Source organism: Littorina saxatilis, linkage group LG5 (genome assembly GCF_037325665.1).
Source record: "Littorina saxatilis isolate snail1 linkage group LG5, US_GU_Lsax_2.0, whole genome shotgun sequence".
Classification (NCBI taxonomy): domain Eukaryota; kingdom Metazoa; phylum Mollusca; class Gastropoda; order Littorinimorpha; family Littorinidae; genus Littorina; species Littorina saxatilis.
This window is the reverse complement of record NC_090249.1, coordinates 39,528,992-39,547,115: the sequence shown is the minus strand read 5'-3', so window position 1 is coordinate 39,547,115 and position 18,124 is coordinate 39,528,992. Positions and strand designations below refer to the sequence as shown.

Below are 18,124 nucleotides of genomic sequence, written 5' to 3'. Positions count from 1 at the left end.
TAAAATAAAGGTTACTAATTTTTTCGTGTTCATAGTCTGTTCAGCTAATTGTATATGCTGTGTGAAATGGATGAAATAACTTTTCTCATGCTTAAAGGTGAGGGGATGGGGAAAGACACCCAGCAAACCAACCTACAATGTAGAGAAACAGACAAACAACAAATGACAGTGTGACCCCCTTTTAAGACCACCAACAATCTGAGAAAATCAGGTCTTAAAAAGGGGGGGGGGGGGGTCTTAAAATGGAGGTAAATGTACAGACATTATGAACAGATAGGCTGTAAAAACAAAGTCTTTAAGAGGGGAGGAGCCTTAAATTAGGGGGTCTTGTTTGTTTGTTCGTTCATGGACTGAAACTCCCACGGCTTTTACGTGTATGTCCGTTTTTACCCCACCATTTAGGCAGCCATACGCCGCTTTCGGAGGAAGCATGCTGGGTATTTTCGTGTTTCTATAACCCACCGAACTCTGACATGGATTACAGGATCTTTTTCATGCGCACTTGGTCTTGTGCTTGCGTGTACACACCGAGGTGAGTCTGCACACAAAGTTGACTCTGAGAAATAAATCTCTCGCCGAACGTGGGGACGAACTCACGCTGACAGCGGCCAACGGGATACAAATCCAGCGCGCTACCGACTGAGCTACATCCCCGCCCCCAGGGGGTCTTAAAAAGGGGATTCCACTGTATCACTGCTTCTGATACTTGCAGAAAATCTATGGAGTCAGCATCCATCCCAAGTACGGCGGTTGGTTTGCCCTGAGGGGAGTCATCATCTTCCAGAAAGTCCACCAGCCCGATCTGCCCCGCAGGGAGCCCGAGGACTGTGTCAAGAGCAGGGAGGATCGCATCAAGCTGCTGGAGGGCTTCAACTACAACTGGCAAGACTGGACATACAGGGACATTGTCCCCGCGCAGGACAAATATTCTGAAGAGCAGATGAAATACTTTGCGACCATGCCCAAAGATCGCAAGGAGGTCGTGGAGGAGATAAAGGCTAAGCACTGCGGTGATGGGAAAGAGTGATGTTATGTCTTTTTCTTTTTGTTTGGGGTTAGGTTGTGTGCCAGAATGCACACAGGTGTTTTGAATGTTTTCAGCGTTACTGTAATTGTTGGGACACAAGTTCTTTTTGTCTTTCCTATCTGATTGTACACTCTTTTAATCTGTCATTCAATTTAAAAAAAAAAATAAAAAATGGGGTTTGGTATATAAATATTCACCAGAAATTTTCTGTGAGCACTTTCTTATGTGTGCCATTACCTTTTTTTTCATAAGTTCAGATAACCCCTGTTATTTTCACATTGTCTGATGATTTGGCAAATTTACATGCAACATTTTGCATCGGAAGATCATGTTTTCCCCTTGACTGTTTTATTGCATGTATACTTTCTCAACAGGGAAAAGGTATGAGATGAATTTGTGTCTGTAACAACAACATTTTAAGGCCATGGACTAGCAGGCAAATCTGTCACATGTACGCTGAATTTTACAGAGGTGTCTGGATGTGTGTGTTTACTTCTCTTTTAACCAGAGGCTCGTCCAAACATTGCACATTTGATGTAGTGTACAAACAACCACCAACAACTTACATTTTAAATTAAAATAAGATAGTTTGTTATCTTGCCTTCTGTCCTAGTATCTGGGACAGAAAGCTTTAAAAAAGACTGTGATGTGGAATTGCTGTAAATATGCATACTTGCTTATGTGATGGTTGTCCACGCATGTGCGAGAGGGAGGGGGAAGAGTGTGTGTGTGTGTGTGTGTGATAATCTGTTAATAATCAGTTCATATCAACTATACTCTAAGAAAAGAGCACATTTTAATGTCAGTGCACAAAAAGGAAGCTAGTTATCACAATGGTGTTATGCTTTTATTCATCACCATGACTACTTCGTATATGGTTGCAATATATGATTATGCACTTTTGATGACGTGATGTACAGGTGTGTTTTTGTGAATTATAGTTTAACTTAAACCATTGATCATTTTCAGTTATGTTTTGCGTTACATGACTGCATGAATGGAAACATTTGTGAAGTTAGGTCTTTCATGAAATGTAGGGAATTATAGTTACATGTTACTGCTATATTTTGTTGTTTATTTGGATGTTGCTTTGATAATCATTTTTGTGTTCTCCAAAACCACAATTGTTTTACAAGCGTTAAGTGGTGCTATTAATGGTTGCCTTTTTATTCAGATTATCGGGCAATGAGTTTACTTGTTTAAATGGACTGGTACATGCCCACATCACCATCGCCACATACACTGTATAGTTTGGCTGTGTTCAGTTGAAATGATTATGTAGGTGCCGAGCAGGAAAACCTTTCTTTGTAGACCACCCTTCTTCGCAGCTATTTACTGTGGGGAAAAAAGCATAATACTGAGTCAAGCCTAAAGACTTGCAAGATATATTTCCTGAAATGTTGCTGGCTTGAGCGAGTCGAGTTTCAGGGGATCTTCAGAAGTCCAGGATTATGATATCCCTTATCCGCAATGGTAGTTGAATTCTATCACAGATGTAGACTTTTAAAGTTCTCCACGTAGAGTGTACCTCTAGATCCCCTTTCAGGGAGGATTCACTCTTTTGATTTTGTCTGAGTCCCACCCCTGTTTAGCTGTTTTTTTGCTAAAACGTGTACTTATTGATGCATTTGATGACTGATTTGTGTGAATTAAGGATTCATATACATGTACGTGCATTCATAAACACACTGATGGTATGGTGTAATTGCAGTAAGCAGATGCTTGACTTGACTTTTTTTTTCTTCTCATTGGTCAGTTTTGGATTATATAAGGAACATAATCTAGCGGTTGTTGGTTTTTGTACTTTGATTTATCTGTATGTTTTTCTGGGTATTTTAGTGCTAGGACTAGCTGCAGAATAGGGGCTGAATTGTTCGGATTGGTATACCAACATGATACTTTATACAGTTAAAAAGACATCTCTCAGGATCCAAATGCCAGGGAGGGGCAACTTCTAAATGGTCTATGAACGAAAATATGACCTGTTTAGTAAGCATACCCTCAAAACGCACTTTTGCAGAAGGTGAACATTCAAAACACCAGTTCTTTGTAACTAAGAGTTTAGTTTACCTTTGAATTAACATTTATGTTTTCCTGTACCATGTTTCCAACATCAGGACAATAAACACACTGCAGGGGCGGATCCAGGGGGGGTTTCCGGGGTTTCCGGACCCCCCCCCCCCCCCCCCCCCCCCCCCCCTGCAGCCTAAAAAAAAAAGTATTAAAAAAAATACATTTAAAAATAAAGAGAAACTGAAGGCTCAAATTGCACCAGATTCCTCCATTTTCCTTGATTTTTATCAACATTTTCCGGGGGAGCATGCCCCCGGGCCCCCCTAGGAGCTGGCCTTTGTCTTCTAAATGACGGTTTCGGAAGGTAGTTGGGTAATTTGCTGGCTCAGGTTGCACCAGATCGGTCAATTTTTCTTTTATGGGTAATCTAATTTGTCTTCTTAAATTTACTTTTTGAAGGTGTATTAGGGGAAGTTTTTTGGCTCAGATTGCACAAGATTGCTCCATTTTCGCGCCCACAACTAAACGCTTCGCGTCGTCGAATTGTCCCTTTAAGGTAGTTCACTGGACCCGTTAAATATAAATTGGTTTCTCCCAAAAGTTGGTTATTTTTTAAGTTCGATCTGTCTGCTATGCATTCAGCATAAAAAAAATATAGGGTAGTGGGTTCGTTTCGGAGCTATGAGTCTCGGAAGACAGTGCCCGTTTTGAATTTTTGACCGAAAAATCGAAAAATGGGTATGTTTTGAAAACGGCCAATTACACAAACATCTGCATAGGAATAGTCATTTAAAAAATATCACCAAAAGCAGCAATGGGCAGGTAACGAAGTGCACTGGTAAACGAAAATGTTGCGCATACTCAAACTTTGTGACGTCACGTCTTTTGCCAGAGTTTATTTTAAATTTGTTCCTCATGTTGAGGTATTTTATTGCTGGTAGCCTGGAAATAAATTACGATTTGATGAGATGGGTTGTAAACGCAAGAGCGATCAAAACGGCATTAAAAAAAACAAAAAAAACGACAGGTTGGTAGTGTTTTTAGGGGGGGTTCACTCCCTTGATTAACCCCACCCTTTGCACTATTACTGTCCAGTGTGCCTCAGAAAAATATGTGTCACGATAATGTAAAGGGCTGTTGTCCGATCATTTGTCTCAGATATATGAGCCAACTAAATTATGTTTTTAAAAACCACTGTTACATATGACCTCTGTTGAAAGTCAAAGGTCACCGCAACTTTGAAAGGCCACAAGTCCGATTCAAATGTAATAAAAACGCCAATCAAAAGGTGGAGGTCACTTGTTTGATACAAGTGTAATAATAAAAATTAATAATCAAGGCTTGGTTTATAATTTTGCTTAATAGTGCGTACTGTTATTTGTTACGGTTTGAAGGCTGGGACTTTTTGAGGGTGGAATTAAAGCAATTTTTCGCCTTATGGGCCCCTTATGCCTCGAAGGACTTCAATTATTGTATTATCTGCTGCCAGCGTACAGTAGAAAGAGGGCTGCATACACAAGACACTTGTTCTTAATACTACTGGCTGTTATTCTAGTTCAAACACCGGTTTTAACATGTGGTATTCTGATGCAATCACGCTGTGAGCATCACGGGTTGGGAGACACTCTCTTACCTGCTACCGGAGCTTCAATGTTAGCTTTGGTGATTATTACGATGTCACTGGCAAAGAGAACGGCTTTGTACCGATTTCATTAGATGCCCACGTGTTTTTGACCTCGTGGTTGGGAGGCGTGTCGCATTGTTTTTATTTCTGGCGGTGTCGTCATTTTCTGACGTCATTCACTTACGCTGCCTGAAAAATGTGACGTTTGTTCTATTCACGTCATTCGAATGTTCGACGTGTTCTTCTTCTTCTTCTTCTTCTGCGTTCCCTGTTCGATGTGTTCGAATTCCCAGCCTGCCAGGAAAAAATGGCGACACAACTCAGTGGCTTCCTTTTGTGTATGAAGAGTAATGTCCCTGTCTCCATTTGACCTGCCTTAAGAAATTTGGAAACCCCCATGATGTGATCCGCCCCTGCACTGGCTATTGACGTTTTATAATTATATACAAATGAATCGGTTTTCTTTTCAAGAACGGTACCGTCTAGTAACAATCGCAAGCTTGCACATTGACTATTAAAATTATGCAAATGACAAATATATTCTTGCTAGTTGCTATCTTTTTGGAATGGGTTCATGATTCTGCTTTATTTTAAAGCAAAGACAGATGACACTACGACACTACATACTGATGTAAAACATACTGTCCGGTCAATTGTCTACAGATAAATTCTCAACAAGGATGTAGAGGCCCTCCTATTTACAAAATTAATACTGTACGCGAAGCTGTATCTCTACTATTTGTTAACAAAGAAATGCATTTCATGCATAATGCCAGAGTTTGAAAAAGAAACCTGTAAACATAGTTTCTTCTATATCCATAGCGATTTACTCACATAACCGGTTCATGAATTCAGTCTTTCAGTCACGCTGGCATTTGCCATCACAGAAGCAAAGAGCAGTGCAGGGGACACCCGCTGTGGCACAGCTATACGGACCTCTACAACCTTTCTTGCAGCTGCATTTTACTAGTTCAGAGCAGATCTTAGATGCATCTGGAAGTGATGTCCAAACAGGCGAATAAGTTCCATCAAGTTCCATCAACTTCTTCCCAGCCCCAGCTTGCAGGATCTGGAATCTCTGGCTGCGGAATGAGAGCTTCCTTCCAGATGATCTTTGCGTGTGTTCAAGAAGAGCAGCTTGAGTGGGTGGGGTGTTTTCCAGCATGCGCCCTTTCTTCGTGAACAGGTGTTTTCTGGCATGGTTCACCTTGTCGGAAACACTGGTCTTGTCGAACATCAACGAGACAAAGCGCTCAATCTGGCTGAACTTGTCCGGTGATGCAAGCACCCAAAGGAACAGCTGTGAATTCTGGATCAGACATCCACACTTTCCAGCATCTCTTCTTACTGACACCAAAGAAAGATGACACAGTGTCGCAGCCAGTCAGAGAATGAAACATCAGAGGTGCTGCTGATTTCTCTGGGCGTAGTCGTGAATAGGCAGAAGACGATAGTGGGATCCAGCACAAATGCAACCCACAGGTTTTCCAGCTGGAGGGAATGGTAGTGAGCTGTTGCAAGCACCACTACATCAGTGTCTAAATTCCTGATCATGACGTCAGTGTGATTCATTCTGGCCAGGTCAGAACAGTGTACAACCAGTCTGGTGTCAGCCTCTACGTGTGAACAAGGGGACAGCCTGGCTCTTTGGTCTTCACTAATGTCACTAGAACTAACAAAGTCCACACCTTGTGTTGCAATGACCACTTTCCCGTCTTCCTTGACGAGCTTCAGATTTTCAGACAGGATGAAAGAGCTCTTCTTTGTTTTGACTGTTTCGTAGGAATTCTGGCCAGTTGCGTGGCAGAGCAACGTCTCCTTTCACTCTTCTCCTCATGCCAGAGCCTCGTTTCTTCCTCACTGATGACTTCAGACTGTTGTCACGGTAACAGTCCCAAACAATGTCAACGCGATCAGCGTTAGACAGGCACAGTATGACATATGCTAAAAAGACAGAATCACTGTACTCTTGGAATGTTTGTGCTTGGCGTGGCTTCAGAATGTGCACCAGCGCAGCACCATCAATGAGAACAGCTGATACTTGTGGTTCAGTGAGTACTGGGTCATGAGTTTTCTCAAAACAGTGCAGGAGATCGCTTTTGTTGCCGTGGCGCAATTCTCCAGAATCTGAGATTGATGGAGGGAATGACTGGTTTTCGTGCTGAAAGAATTCATCAAGGTCTTCTCCTCTAGCCTGACATCCAACATACAATCTTGCAAACAAACCACAGTTGGTCTTGGCTGTCTTCAGCTTCAGATTCTTGGTCATCTGAGTAGACTTGTTCTGATTTCTGAAAAGGGCTACTCTGTTAAGGTGAATTGGGTCTGACAGTGGCTTTGACCTTTGCAGCAGCCTTTCAGCTAGTTTCAACCGGCTCAATCTGGCCGAATTATCTTATCATGGCTTACCCGTGAAGTGCAAAACCCTCGTCTGGCCATGTGAGCCAGTCCCAACATCGTGAGACGTGACTTGTTGTCAACTTGAGGGTCAATCTTCAAAGCAGCTTCCCGAATATGTGACTCAAGCTGGTATGTAGAACCTCCAGAAAGATTTCCAGTTTTGCCACAGTTAAACATACAGGTCTCTTTCTTGTGGAGAAACTTGCCCACTCTCTCTGCGTGATCTCTTTCCTGTCTCGCCTTCATCTTTTTCAGATTCATCATGCATGCCGTCTCTTTTCAGCTCTGTCCAACATTCTTTGGTTGTAGTTAGCACGGCAGTTCTTGTGCCACCTAGCTCCATGTTTGGCTAACGAAGACGCAATCCCTGACCCATCATTGAATTTGTCTATTTTCAGTGATGACTGAAACGCTCCAACTGCTTTAAAACCTTTTAAATGTCTCTCTGCTGTGCTGTAGCTTTCTTCGGTGGGATTTATCAGCTTTTCTGTTGTGTCCTTCTGGCAAAAGATGCACAGGCTCCAGTCCATGTGTTTATTTACGCCGCTTGCAATGTCTTCACTGCTTCAGTCTGAACACACACTGTTAAGTAACGTGTTAGATATACACATTATTTAGGTCCCTGGGCTCACCTGTATATCACCAAAGCTTTGGTGTGTTCCCTGGTCAATTCAAGCTTATTATTTACCTTCTTTTGTCTCTATTTGGGAGCACCTACAAATATAGCCTAACCCGAAGGTTCCAAAATATGATGTTTGGCTCATTTTTCAACCATTTATTTATTTTTTCACTTAAAGGCATTAAAAAGACAACAACAACCCAATAATATGGATTTATTATGTTTATTCAGTCTTATATTATAGTTTATATGTGTTAAAACGCCCAAACTGTGTGTTTGACATTGTTCGCGACTGGGCACTTCGTTGCCCAGCAACCAAATTTACCAGAGGACAAAAATTGCTTGCCCCCCCCTGGAATTTACATTCTTTGGATGTCTTCTAACAGCACACCAAATGATATGTTGGTATACAAATTTGAACAATCGTTTCAACTGGGGGCCCCACTATTATGTCGTGCTGTTGTGAAGGGTTGACTGTGGCAGGTTTTCATGCACAGACTTCTTGGTAAGCCCTGGAATTATGTTGCTTTTGCAGCTTAATTATAGAACAGCGAAAGATGCACAAAAACCTCATAGCTTTGATCTGAGTTTTCATGATTCCACCGTTTTTATGATTGTAACCGAGTGCCGAAACACTACGATCACCTCGGGAGGCGAAGTGCAATCAAACAGGATTGAAAATGTTAGGGCCAATTTCTTAGCCCTATAAAAACTGTTATGCAAACCCGAAGGTTTCCATGAACATACAGACAATCGGAAACCACCAGACCCCATCACAAACAGAATTCCACAATACACCGGTGTTGACTTTTAAAGGCCAACAACTCGGGTGCAGAGTCTGCTGTGAAAGGAGCGGTAGCCTCCCCTGTCACATGATAAAAAGGAGTTGGGAAGTAAAGCTTTGTTATAAACACAGTTGGAAGGTGTTTGTTTTTCTTTCAGAAGTATGATGATGATTAATGTCTTGCCTTTTAGTACTTCTGCTTCTCTGCCACATGTGTGATTGTGTGTGTGTGTGTGTGTGTGTGTGTGTGTGTGTGTGTGTGTGTGTGTTTGACAGCGAGAGAGAGAGAGAGAGAAAACAGGGCAGCAAGCCGTTGAACTTGGAACACAGCGTTTCAGTCAAGAATTGCCAGTTGTGTTGCCAGTCACTCGGCTGCACGACACCAGGACGGCTACACAAAGGGACATGATTGTCCTTTCAAGGACATAAGCATGGTTAGGCCAACAACAAAAAGTCTGTTTACGGTATCCCGACCGACCCTATTTTTTCGCATGACCCTAGACTTTTTTTGGCATTTGGGGAAAAAAAAATCTTTGTTTTTTGGCAAAATAACTTTACAAATATGGTTTTTGGGAAGAAAAAAAAAATCCGACTTACCGACCCTATTTTTTGGGCCTATGTTACCGTAAACAGACTATATATTTTTTTGGTCTTACCGACACAGATCTGTTCGGCCGTTTACGACTTGGAGACATACCAAAATACAACAGCTTGGCAGCTTTCTGTGCAGTGCGGGAATGTTTTGCCGAATTAATTTAGCAGATTGACATAGAATTTAGATATCACTTCCGATATCAATTCAATAAAAAAATAAGTCATATTCGGCACAGAAAGCAACCATGCAGGCTGTTGATTTTTGGCATGTGTTTAAGTTGAATAGAAGGACGCTATTATCTGGCGCAAAAACTTGGACAGTAAGTGAACATGGTCGCGTACACGAGAAGGAAAGAAACGTCTTAGATGTCGGTTGAATGCATCCCACTAACCTGCAAGACGGCTTACAACTCTTGGCAGCACATTTAGTGCTGTGCAGGGCACCGAGATTTGGTATAGTGGAAGGCTGTACAAAGCTAAACTGGGCGCCGTCAGCGACAATGTTAGACTTTATTACGATGATGAGGACCATAATCTGGGTTGGCGGTTAGCTGCTGTAAAGATGATTAATCTGGGAGTTTCAAGTTATGTTTTATGTTACATTGTTGCAACGTGGGAAGGTGTTTATGTTCGCCGAGAACTGTTTGTAAGCACTGGGGTTGTGTAGCTTCATCTGGAACTCTAAAACAGTATTTTCAGTATTGTTGATAACATGTTCTGTCTGATTTAGGGTATTCAGCTGGTATTTCCTTGTTTTCACTACCTATTTTATTCATGTTTTTATTACTTAGTTAGTGGAAGAATCTTTTGTAATGTATGTTTGATGGTGTATGCTTTTAATTAAGCGTTGCTGACTATGAATGTAGATGTAAATGCTTGTATAACTGTGTTTTAATTTTAAATGTGTCAAGCGCAAAAAGCATAATTGTAAAGTTATGATGTTGTGCTATATAAATGCTCATTTATTATTATTATATTATTATTATTATTATTACTGTATTATATAAAACAGAGCCAGGATGTAGCCCAGACACAAGAGACAGAGCTAGGGGAAGGTTGCCTAATATATGGACCACTGCCTTATCTGGGTCACCACCTCCTGTTCTGATAAACTAACGGTGCTAGAGCGCTCAAAACAATTTCATTCGCTGTATTCACCCTCTCTGCATAACCTGCTCATGTCAAAACAGTTGCAGAAACCACAAGCCTCAAAACCGTAAGGCTTTTTCTCCTTTTTGCACTTTTGGGTGCATTCACTCTAAGTTTGACGCCTAAAACGAACTAGTTTCTGTCCACAGCCAAAGCTGTTGTCACACAAAAATTGCTATATATGACAGCTAAGACTGCATTTGTTACATTTCAGCTGTGTTGACCTCAAGTTTCTACTGCAAACAAAAACATAATAGCAAAATCTCAAAGTACGTGTGTACCGCCTAATATGGACCACCTTCCACAAATCGAATAAAATAAAAGCTAAAGGCTAGTTTCATTAATTCGACATTAAGAAGCTCGCTGAAATAAACCTATAACTAGCCCTCGAGCTTTCAAAAACAAATCAAACAAATAGTCTTCTTCTCGTGGAAGTTGATAATTTCATTTATTTTCACTCTACGTTTTTGATAAGTTTCTTTAGTTTCCTGTTGTGCTTCAAATAATGTTCTCATCAAGACGAAATAGATAAATCTAAAGTATATTTGAATTAGTCTGACTTGCACACTAAGTTGTATCATGCTATTTTGAAATATAGGGGGCTTTTTACAGTGATTCGTGAAGGCCTCTTCACTGGTCCATATTAGGCGCCCAGGCTCCTAATGTATGGACCATTTGTGAATTTTTCTGTATTTAATTTTTGCTGAATGTCTATCAAAGCTAATTCACTCTAATCAGGCCAAACGGTTAACCTGAGAGAGAAGGACTACCAAACACAAAATGAAACTTCTTCGCAAGAAAACAAGCTAGTCGTCAGCAAGAAACAACAAGAAATTCCTCCGAGGTAGGAAAAACACCCCCGTTGGTCAAAGGGAAATAACCATTCTCACTGCCACCAACTGAGAAGGTTATTTCCCTTTGACCATTAATATGTCCCTCTATAAGTCCTTGTAGAATCTTAATCCAGCAATAACTCCCTAATCGTGTGTTTGACTGGTCCCAATTTTTGTAAGGACCGTCTCAGGAATGTATAGAACCTGTTCACCAAGTTTGGTGACGATCGGTCCGTTCATTCTTGAGATCTATATGCGAACACAAACACACAAACAAACAAACAAACACATCGACCGAAACCTATACACACCCCTATACCGGGGGTGTAAAAAGTGGTCCATAATAGGCAACCTTCCCCTACATCTGTCGAGCCTGCTTACATGTTGGTCCTTTGTACAAAAAAAAACCTTAGCGGCAAAGTGTGACAGTGCCGCCTCAACTTTTACAAAAAGCCGTATATGACGTCATCAAAGACATTTATCAAACAAATGAAAAAAACGTCTGGGGATATCATGTAAAATTTCATTAAGATCGGTCCAGTAGTTTACTCTGAATCGCTCTACACACACACACACACACACATACACACATACACCACGACCCTCGTCTCGATTCCCCCTCTATGTTAAAAACATTTAGTCAAAACTTGACTAAATGTAAAAACACCACCACCACATGTTTTCATAGATTCCAAGAGACGAACCATACAGTTGTTTAAATGTTGTTTTGGCATGAAGTTTCAGTTGAGTTTTCCGGATGTTACCTATTCAGCCGTGTATTGATTTTCTCGAGGGGGAAGGGAGGAGGGTGGCAGCCATTCCTTTACACCGGTGGCATGCATGAATGCACGTGCCTCAATGGAAACAGACGGTGCTCGCTGGCAAAGTTTACATATTTCATCACGCACACACAAGGCTCTATAGAGGATGTCCATTATGTCGCAATGGATCAGCAGATTAACTCGTCATGATTATTTCATCCGTTTCAGCTTCAGTACTGGAACAAGAGAGAGATTTCAATATTCTTTTTGTGAGTGTGTGTGTTTCTCGACCGGTTCTTGTTGATTCAGAGGCATGGGTTCTTGTCTGCTTCTGTGTGTGTGACGGTGACTGGGTTATTTTGAGCCTCATAATTATAGAGCCAGTTTTGACAGGATTGGTTGAATTAGAGCTGCCAATGGCTCTAATCGGGATGCAAACGATGGCTGCTTGAAACGGTGTGTGTGTGTGGTCGCCTATCTCTCTCTCTCTCTCTCTCTCTCTCTCTCCTCTCTCTCTCTCTCTCTCTCTCGTCTCTCTCCCCCCCCCCCGCTCTCTCTCTCTTCCTCCGTCTCTCTTCCTCTCACTCTCTCTCACTCTCTCTCTCTCTCTCTCTCTCTCTCTCTCTCTCTCTCTCTCTCTCTGTGTCAAGCTCTCTCTGTCTCTGTCTCTCTCATTCTCAAGATCAGTCAACATTTATCGGATCCGCGTATCCGGCGGCGCGTATAGCTTCAGTAGATTAGAATCGATGATAAAAAGAACTGTATTAGAAAAGTGTCTGGACCGGAAAACACTCAGCCAACAACTAATTAATGAATAAAACATGCTACACACAATATTTATCATTAGCGGGTCGTTATATCCACTTACACCGGCAACATCTGTTATAAGAACGCAGCCCGCTCTATAGGCCTACGATATGTCCTGGCGGAGCCGGCTAATTTGCATATTCAAATTTGAAGATCCACGTGTCAACATCGTCATTGGTCTCGTGAAGCGGTGCCGACTAGGTTTAATCACTCTCGCCTGGCTGTTAGTTCATGGAATTGTGAACACGGTTTCGATCCTACTCTGTGGAAAGAGCAATGTTATATTTTAGTTTTTTAGGAATTGATTGGTTTGCACTCAATGAGTAGGAAGTGGGACCAATAAAGTTTTTAATGGTTATTTGCCATTGAAACTGGCATTGTTGGAGGTTTCAAGTTTTTTTCATGCTGGGGGAGTGGGTTTGCAGGATCTTAAGGAAGGGGGGGGGCCCCAAACATTTTAATTTGCACAAACTTGAAGTTGCGAAGAGCCCGAACATGCTAGGAGGGTCCGGGGGCATACCCCCTCAGAATTTTTTTTTCAATGAAGCAAAATGCTGCAATCTAGGGCCACCTGAGCTTTTTTTTTTTTTTTTGGTTTGCTTAACGCCGCCCAGCCGACCACGAAGGGCCATATCAGGGCGGTGCTGCTTTGACATATAACGTGCGCCACACACCGTAAGACAGAAGTCGCAGCGCAGGCTTCACTGTCTCACCCAGTCACATTATTCTGACACCGGACCAACCAGTCCTAGCACTAACCCCATAATGCCAGACGCCAGGCGGAGCAGCCACTAGATTGCCAATTTTAAAGTCTTAGGTATGACCCGGCCGGGGTTCGAACCCACGACCTCCCGATCACGGGGCGGACGCCTTACCGCCACCTGAGCTCAGAAACTGTCATTTAATCATCTCTCTCTCTCTCTCTCTCTCTCTCTCTCTCTCTCTCTCTCTCTCTCTCTCTCTCTCTCAATCTCTCTCTCTCACTCTCACTCTCTCTCTCTCTCTCTCTCTCTCTCTCTCTCTCTCTCCGGCTCTCTCTCTCTCTCTCCGTCTCTCTCTCTCCGGCTCTCTCTCTCTCTCTCTCTCTCTCTCTCTCTCTCTCTCTCTCTCTCTCTCTCTCTCCGGCTCTCTCTCTCTCTCTCTCTCTCTCTCTCTCTCTCCGGCTCTCTCTCTCTCTCTCTCTCCGTCTCTCTCTCTCTCTCTCTCTCTCTCTCTCTCTCCGGCTCTCTGTCTCGCTCTTTTTTTTATATTTAGTCAAGTTTTGACTAAATATTTTAACATCGAGGGGGAATCGAAACGAGGGTCGTGGTGTATGTGCGTGTGTGATTGTGTGTGTGAGTCTGTGTGTGTGTGTGTGTGTAGAGCGATTCAGACTAAACTACTGGACCGATCTTTATGACATTTGACATGAGAGTTCCTGGGTATGAAATCCCCGAACGTTTTTTTTCATTTTTTTGATAAATGTCTTTGATGACGTCATATCCGGCTTTTCGTGAAAGTTGAGGCGGAAACTGTCACGCCCTCATTTTTCAACCAAATTGGTCGAAATTTTGGTCAAGTAATCTTCGACGAAGCCCGGACTTCGGTATTGCATTTCAGCTTGGTGGCTTAAAAATTAATTAATGACTTTGGTCATTAAAAATCTGAAAATTGTAAAAAAGAATAAAAATTTATAAAATGATCCAAATTTACGTTCATCTTATTCTCCATCATTTTCTGATTCCAAAAACATATAAATATGTTATATTTGGATTAAAAACAAGCTCTGAAAATTAAATATATAAACATTATTATCAAAATTAAATTGTCGAAATCAATTTAAAAACACTTTCATCTTATTCCGTGTCGGTTCCTGATTCCAAAAACATATAGATATGATATGTTTGGATTATAAACACGCTCAGAAAGTTAAAACAAAGAGAGGTACAGAAAAGCGTGCTATCCTTCTTAGCGCAACTACTACCCCGCTCTTCTTGTCAATTTCACTGCCTTTGCCATGAGCGGTGGACTGACGATGCTACGAGTATACGGTCTTGCTGAAAAATGGCATTGCGTTCAGTTTCATTCTGTGAGTTCGACAGCTACTTGACTAAATGTTGTATTTTCGCCTTACGCGACTTGTTTTACATTTAGTCAAGTTTTGACTAAATGTTTTAAAGGCATAGAAAGCTGATGAATATACACGCTAATTGCTTTACCCAGAGCTGGAGACAGACTAAATTAAGTTCCCTGCAAAATATTGTGGTCTAGGAGCCCTTAAATGTTGAGATATTTGAATTTTTATTTTGATCTAGATGGTCCTATTTATAGATTTGGCAACACATGTAACGTTGATGCAAGGGAGCTAACACCGCGGCTTTGTTGACATCCTCACTTTTTCAGAGGCTAGAACAAGCTGTAATGCATGTATTATGGTCCGCGCATGGTGACATATCGTCATTATATGGTCTTATGGTGCGTTTGACATCGATTGTGGGCAAACTACACTTTGTAAACACGGGAGTGCGTTAGTATGCCTTTAACGTAGAGGGGGGAATCGAGACGAGGGTCGTGGTGTATGTGCGTGTGTGTGTGTGTGTCTGTGTGTGTGTGTAGAGCGATTCAGACTAAACTACTGGACCGATCTTTATGAAATTTGACATGAGAGTTCCTGGGTATGAAATCCCCGAACGTTTTTTTTCATTTTTTTGATAAATGTCTTTGATGACGTCATATCCGGCTTTTCGTGAAAGTTGAGGCGGCACTGTCACGCCCTCATTTTTCAACCAAATTGGTCGAAATTTTGGTCAAGTAATTTTCGACGAAGCCCGGACTTCGATATTGCATTTAAGCTTGGTGGCTTAAAAATTAATTAATGACTTTGGTCATTAAAAATCGGAAAATTGTAAAAAAAAATAAAAATTTATAAAACGATCCAAATTTACGTTCATCTTATTCTCCATCATTTTCTGATTCCAAAAACATATAAATATGTTATATTTGGATTAAAAACAAGCTCTGAAAATTAAATATATAAAAATTATTATCAAAATTAAATTGTCGAAATCAATTTAAAAACACTTTCATCTTATTCCGTGTCGGTTCCTGATTCCAAAAACATATAGATATGATATGTTTGGATTAAAAACATGCTCAGAAAGTTAAAACAAAGAGAGGTACAGAAAAGCGTGCTATCCTTCTTAGCGCAACTACTACCCCGCTCTTCTTGTCAATTTCACTGCCTTTGCCATGAGCGGTGGACTGACGATGCTACGAGTATACGGTCTTGCTGAAAAATGGCATTGCGTTCAGTTTCATTCTGTGAGTTCGACAGCTACTTGACTAAATGTTGTATTTTCGCCTTACGCGACTTGTTTTCATTCCCGGGTCCCCTTAGCCCACCTCTCCCTCCCTAAATCCGCCACTGGTTTGTCTATTTTTACAAAACAGTTGCAATTAAATATTTACTTTGCTATGCTGCAGGTGTGCATAAGAAATGCACGCACACACTATCAAAACACGTACGCAAACGTGCACACTCGAACGGCGAAATGCGAAAATGGCTGCGGCACACATTCATACAAGCACAGACAGGCATGCAGACTGTCAGACAGACATATAAACAGAGGCAGACAGACAGACGAACAGACGGGCGTCGAGCGCATTCACACGCACGCTCGTAACGCTACACTCGAACCCACGACCTCCCGATGTATGTGTGTATGTGTGTGACAAGAATTTCTCAAAAACTACTCGACGTAAATGGATGCAATCATTTTTCAAGGACGTTTTTCTCCGTTTTTTGATGGCGCTATTTGATGACGTCATTTATAGGTTTTACTACAAGTTGAGGCGGCACTGTGGCTGTCGCATTTTTGAAGCTATTTCTTTGAAATGTTTACCAAATATTCTTTGGTTTAGTCCAAACTATGAATTGGATTTCAGCTTAATTAGTACCTTCATTCTTTGATTTTGAAATGTTGGTTCAAATGTTTTTTTCTCTCTCACTTATTCCCTCTCTTTTTACATTTAGTCAAGTAAAAAGTAAATTTTAAGGGGCTTATTGTCCGTCAGGTCTTAATTGCCTATATTGGACATGAATTGGTTTATACGATTCGAGTTTTTACGCCCTCACGGCTTTTGATGTATGCGTGTTTAGGTGGTATCAGCCATCTGCACTTATGGTAGAATGACCAAGATCTTTAACGTGCCATTGTGGCGACACGGGGGTGGGAGATGGATACCGTCTCTGGGTCTGCACATAAAGTTGACCCGTGTCCGTCCCGGCCCGGATTCGAACCAGCGACCTTTCGATCACAAGTCCAGTGCTCTACCACCTGAGCTACCCGGGCCCCCCTCATAATCAAGTTTTGACTAAATGTTTTAACATAGAGGGGGAATCGAAACGAGGGCCTAGGGTCGTGGTGTATGTGTGTCTGTGTGTCTGTGTGTGTGTGTGTGTGTGTGTGTAGAGCGACTGGACCGATCTTTATGAAATTTTACATGAGAGTTCCTGGGTATGATATCCCGAGACGTTTTTTTTTATTTTTTCGATAAGTGTCTTTTATGACATCATATCCGGCTTTTTGTAAAAGTTGAGGCGGCACTGTCACACCTTCATTTTTCAATCAAATTGATTGAAATTTTGGCCAAGCAATTTTCGACGAAGGCCGGACTTTGGTATTGCATTTCAGCATGGAGGCTTAAAAATTAATTAATGACTTTGGTCATTAAAAATCTGAAAATTGTAATTAAAATCATTTTTTTTATAAAACGATCCAAAATTACTTTTATTTTATTCTTCATCATGTTCTGATTCCAAAAACATATAAATATGTTATATTCGGATTAAAAACAAGCTCTGAAAATTAAAAATATAAAAATTATGATTAAAATTAAATTTCCGAAATCGTTTTAAAAACAATTTCATCTTATTCCTTGTCGGTTCCTGATTCCAAAAACATAATATGATATGTTTGGATTAAAAACACGCTCAGAAAGTTAAAACGAAGAGAGGTACAGTAAAGCGTGCTATGCAGCACAGCGCAACCGCTGCCGCGCTGAACAGGCTCGTCACTTTCACTGCCTTTTGCACTAGCGGCGGACTTCGGTCATTGTGAAAAAATGCAGTGCGTTCAGTTTCATTCTGTGAGTTCCACAGCTTGACTAAATGTAGTAATTTCGCCTTACGCGACTTGTTTCTCTCTCTCCCTCTCTTCTCTCTCTCCGTCTCTCTCTCTCTCTTTTCTCTCTATCTCTCTTTTCTCTCTCTATTTCTCTGTCTTTCACGCTCTTTCTGCCCGTCTGTCTGCCTGCCTGCCTAGACGTCTGTCTGTCTGTCTGTCTGTCTGTCTGTCTGTCTGTCTGTCTGTCTCTCTTATTTGCTCACTGTCTATCTCTGTCTCTATCTCTGTCTGGCTCTGTCTGTGTGTGTGTCTGTGTGTGTCTCTGTCTCTTTCTCTCTTTCTTTCTATCTGTGCCCTTGTAAATAATGTACGTTAGAGAGAACCCGACGTATTTCAGTGCATTCGATA

General features: G+C 41.5%; 1 protein-coding gene and 1 long non-coding RNA gene across 2 annotated transcripts; both read left to right on the top strand.

The window, feature by feature from the left end:
- Positions 1–710: 710 nt before the first annotated feature.
- Positions 711–1,940, top strand: LOC138967098 (cyanocobalamin reductase / alkylcobalamin dealkylase-like; the record flags this gene model as incomplete). The annotated part of the gene is given in 1 exon segment (XM_070339578.1): positions 711–1,940. A coding segment is annotated over 1 exon segment (317 nt), but the record flags the coding sequence as incomplete, so codon positions are not given.
- Positions 1,941–3,230: 1,290 nt separating this feature from the next.
- On the top strand, positions 3,231–8,598 carry LOC138967099 (uncharacterized). The gene is made up of 2 exons (XR_011455849.1): positions 3,231–3,596; positions 5,046–8,598. It is a non-coding gene; the product is annotated as an uncharacterized lncRNA (long non-coding RNA).
- The last annotated feature ends 9,526 nt before the right edge of the window (positions 8,599–18,124 follow it).